Source organism: Squalius cephalus (genome assembly GCF_949319135.1).
Source record: "Squalius cephalus genome assembly, chromosome: 1".
Classification (NCBI taxonomy): Eukaryota; Metazoa; Chordata; class Actinopteri; order Cypriniformes; family Leuciscidae; genus Squalius; species Squalius cephalus.
This window is the reverse complement of record NC_137122.1, coordinates 66,096,457-66,100,186: the sequence shown is the minus strand read 5'-3', so window position 1 is coordinate 66,100,186 and position 3,730 is coordinate 66,096,457. Positions and strand designations below refer to the sequence as shown.

The window sequence follows — 3,730 nt, the reverse complement described above, 5'->3', positions numbered from 1 at the left end:
TCTCCCGCCACATGACTACAGTAAGTATCTCAACCCCTCGGGGTGTTTGTTTGTTAAAAAGCACGTAAAACCTTTGCTGTTATTTCTTTAGTTGTAGCTGGATTTAATCATCCCTGGAGTTTAGGTTGAATTTGTTAGTGTTGCATTATCATTTACACGGCTACCCGCCGAAGTAGTTAACGTTACGTTAGCTAGCCAGCTAAATGACAGCTGTCCCGACCCCGGCACAGTAGGAATGTGGCACTTCCACAACAAAAATCAGTTTAAACTCATGTATTTGTCCATGTGTTGTGAGGACAACAATTAACAACGTGTTGTTGCAGTGGTTAAAGTTTTATTCAAAGTGCATAGTAAATGTCAGAAGTGTAACTAAGGAGAATTACCGCAATTGGGGATGGACTAGAATAAAAAAGTGGACCGGGAGTCTTTCCAGAGGATTTGACTGCTCAGTGCGACTCAATGTCAATGACCGTTCATACCTGATATAATTAATGCATAATTAACTTGTAATTAACATAATTATCCTGTAACACTTTTGTGCCATACTTTTGTAAGACTTTGCCATTTTAGAAGACACTGAATCATAATTGTTACTTTAGTTATGTGTGACATTGAGAAGAGAGAGCAGTAGATATTATGAGAAGCGTTTTATGCAACAGGACAGAGGAAGACCACCTTTTCCATTATTTGTAGGCCTAAATAAAAATAGATTTGTGTTGGTACTTGCTTGTGTCAAGTGAATGTGGTACAAATCTGATATTTGCACAGTAAGGATTGATTTGTATTGTACGTAGTGTTTGTGATTGATACATATTCAATTAATAAGTACAATTACTCTGTCCTAACAATTAAGAAATGATCATTTACTACAAATGCTATTCTAACAATCTTTTGCTTTTTTCTTGTTTTACAGCTATATTGCAACACTTTGACTCCACCAACACACACACATATACACACACGCACACAAATCAAACCAACGGCACTTTTAAGAGCCACTCTCTCTCGTTCTCACTTGTCTCTTTCGATCTCTCTCTTTCTCTCTTTCTTCATTTTGTGTATTGTTTTTATATTGTTTGTATTTGTTTGTGATGTCCCTCAATTCTGACATGAGGATCTTTGATGATCCCAATGATGCCAGGATCCACATGGCAGCATTAATTAGTGATGCTTATCTCCATGAGGCCAGGGTAAGGCTTGTCATGATAAGCAAATAGTGCCTAAGTCTGAAAATACTAATTGCTATTGCTTTTATAGATGTGATGTAAATGGTTAGTAAGACCCTTTTATGCAACTACTGAATAATGCTCAATTATAAGTGCTGCTGATATAAGTGCTCTGCAATATAGGCTGCCATGGCCATGGAAACTGCCTTTCCTAAAAAAAAAACGAGGAAAAGGAGGAAGAGATCCCTCACTAATCCACTGGTCACAGGCAGGCATGAGAAACGTCGGGAAACACACTGCCCTGAATCAGGTTTGTTCTTTACTAAAACATGATTACTGTATCTAAGAATAAAGATAATTCATTAAATAGTGTTTTGGTGGTTACACGTATTATAAAATGAGAGTCAGATACCACTTTGACAAAATGGTGTTGCAATGTTTGTGAAAAATGTGCTTACTAATATAGACGATAGTTAAAGAGCATGCGACTGATAATCCTTACTTGTGTTGTTTATTAATAATTTATATAGTTTCCCTCCCTCCAGTCCTTATGGAATATTTTCATTTGGAAATGAATTGGTTTCATGTTATATTGATCAAAGGGTTAAGCAAAATGACTGTGTCTGCAGCTGCTTCTCAATCCAGAAGAAGGGATCCTGTGCATGAGGAGGGCTTTCAGATAGAAGATCAAGAGTTGGCAAGTCTTGGTGAGAATACTGAGTGTTACAGTAGTACAGTAGTGTAGTTACACTACACTACAGTTTTTCCAATTTCCACCATTTATTTAATCATAATTAAGCATTATGTTTTGTCTATGCTTCCACTACAGACTCACAGTATAACTGATATATACTTGTGATCATAATCATGAGTATAGACCTTTTAAGGACAAGTGAATGTATATTTTTGTTTTTTAGAAACAAGACTCCAAGAGTTAAGGGACACCATAACTGCAGTCCAGGTTCCGGAGGGAACAGACAGAATGGTTTCTGCTTGGGAACAAAGGCAGCTTCTCACAGATGTGAGAATGAAAACTGCTAGGCCTATGCTTTTGGATGCAAAGCTCTCAGCCGAGAGAGTATTCATCCAAAACTGTCACAGATGCTGTGCTGTAGAAGCTGTGATTAGGTGCCTGGACTGTGTACCACTGGACATGGAGTTCCTCTGTGCTACCTGTGACATGGAGGCCCACAAGAGAAATGTCTTCCATGACAGAGAGGCTGTGTTCCATGGATTTCTTGAGCCCATTCCCCCTACAACTGCTGTGGTGGTGAATGAAAATGGCCAGCCTCAGTTTTGTGAACAAAGTATGTTAAAATTAGCATTATATCAAATTGTCTCATACTTATAGTGTAATTGTCCAAATGTTGTTGTAGATAGTGCACATGTTTATATTTAACAGTGTTTATAAATGGCTTAGACATTTTTTCTAAAATGCTAATCTCATTCTAAGTTTATTCTAAAAACTCTAAAGTGCAAGTGTGAAATTTAATAGCTGAATAACAAAAGTATGATTGGTTTTGACAGTTCTGTCCAGCATATCTTTGACCAGCTAAGTCAATTGCGTCTTAATATTTTTCAAAATGTGCTTAAGCATTTACATGTTGTTTCAACATTAATGACAATTACAGGTGGAATAGTGGTGTGGCCAATTTGGATTAATTGTTGGGTTTTAAAGCACTATTTTGAAAATGAGGTTAGCGTTTTGGGAAATGCATCTAAGGGACTGAGGAGAAGCTGTAAATACACCCTTCATAACTTCTTTCTGTTTTGCAGTATGTCAACTGCCTGTTCCTGCATCAAGGTCAATTTGTGAATGCACTCATGACCTCACAATCTGTCACGGTCACGTTCTTCTGTCTTCGTCTGTGTGTGCACTACACTTCCCAGAGTCCTCAGTCGTCATCACCTGCACCTGGTCCTCATCATCATCATCACCGTCACCTGTCTTCCCTCATAATCTTCTGTGTATTTAAGTTCCTGTCCTTCACTTGTCTTTTGTCGGTTAATGTTTATGGTTAGGTTGTCTATTGCCAAGGATCTTTATTCTGAGCACACGCTCCCTTTTTGTTTGTATTTGTGAAGTTTGCTAATTAAAACCTTGGAAGTTATCTGTGAGTTCGTCTCCTCCTTCATCTACCCTGAGAGAGCCTGACAGATTAACCGACCTAAAAAGGAATATGGAGGAAGACGAATTTGAGGCTTTTTTATTTAATCAGAATGGGAGTTCATTGGAGGAGTTTGTTGAAGTGTACCTGCATCTGCATCAGGATGTTTACTGGGAGGAGGAATTTTTAAAGCAGCGTTTCTGGTGCGGGTTAGAAGATCCACTCGCCCAGATTCTGCTGACTGAGTACCTGCACCTACCCTTTATTAAATTTATGGACAAAGCTCTTTGGGTTTGTGGGTCCTCTCTCACCGTAACACCAGCCGATCCCGATCCAGCCGAGCCTGCACATCACGCCAGTCCAATCGAGCCTGCACTTCACGCCAGTCCAGCCGAGCCCGCACTTCACGCCAAATCTGCTGAGACCAAAGTAGTATGCGTCGTGCCCGCCGCCCCT

At 39.3% G+C, this 3,730-nt stretch overlaps 1 protein-coding gene across 1 annotated transcript; it reads left to right on the top strand.

Annotated features, from left to right (window-relative positions):
* Window positions 1–1,109: 1,109 nt before the first annotated feature.
* LOC307171862 (uncharacterized protein) lies at window positions 1,110–3,126 on the top strand (the record flags this gene model as incomplete). Its single annotated transcript, XM_079893776.1, has 6 exons — window positions 1,110–1,190; window positions 1,350–1,476; window positions 1,796–1,873; window positions 2,084–2,473; window positions 2,943–2,970; window positions 3,057–3,126. 6 exons carry the CDS (start codon window positions 1,110–1,112, stop codon window positions 3,124–3,126), a joined length of 774 nt encoding a protein of 257 aa, XP_079749902.1.
* Between the last annotated feature and the right edge of the window lie 604 nt (window positions 3,127–3,730).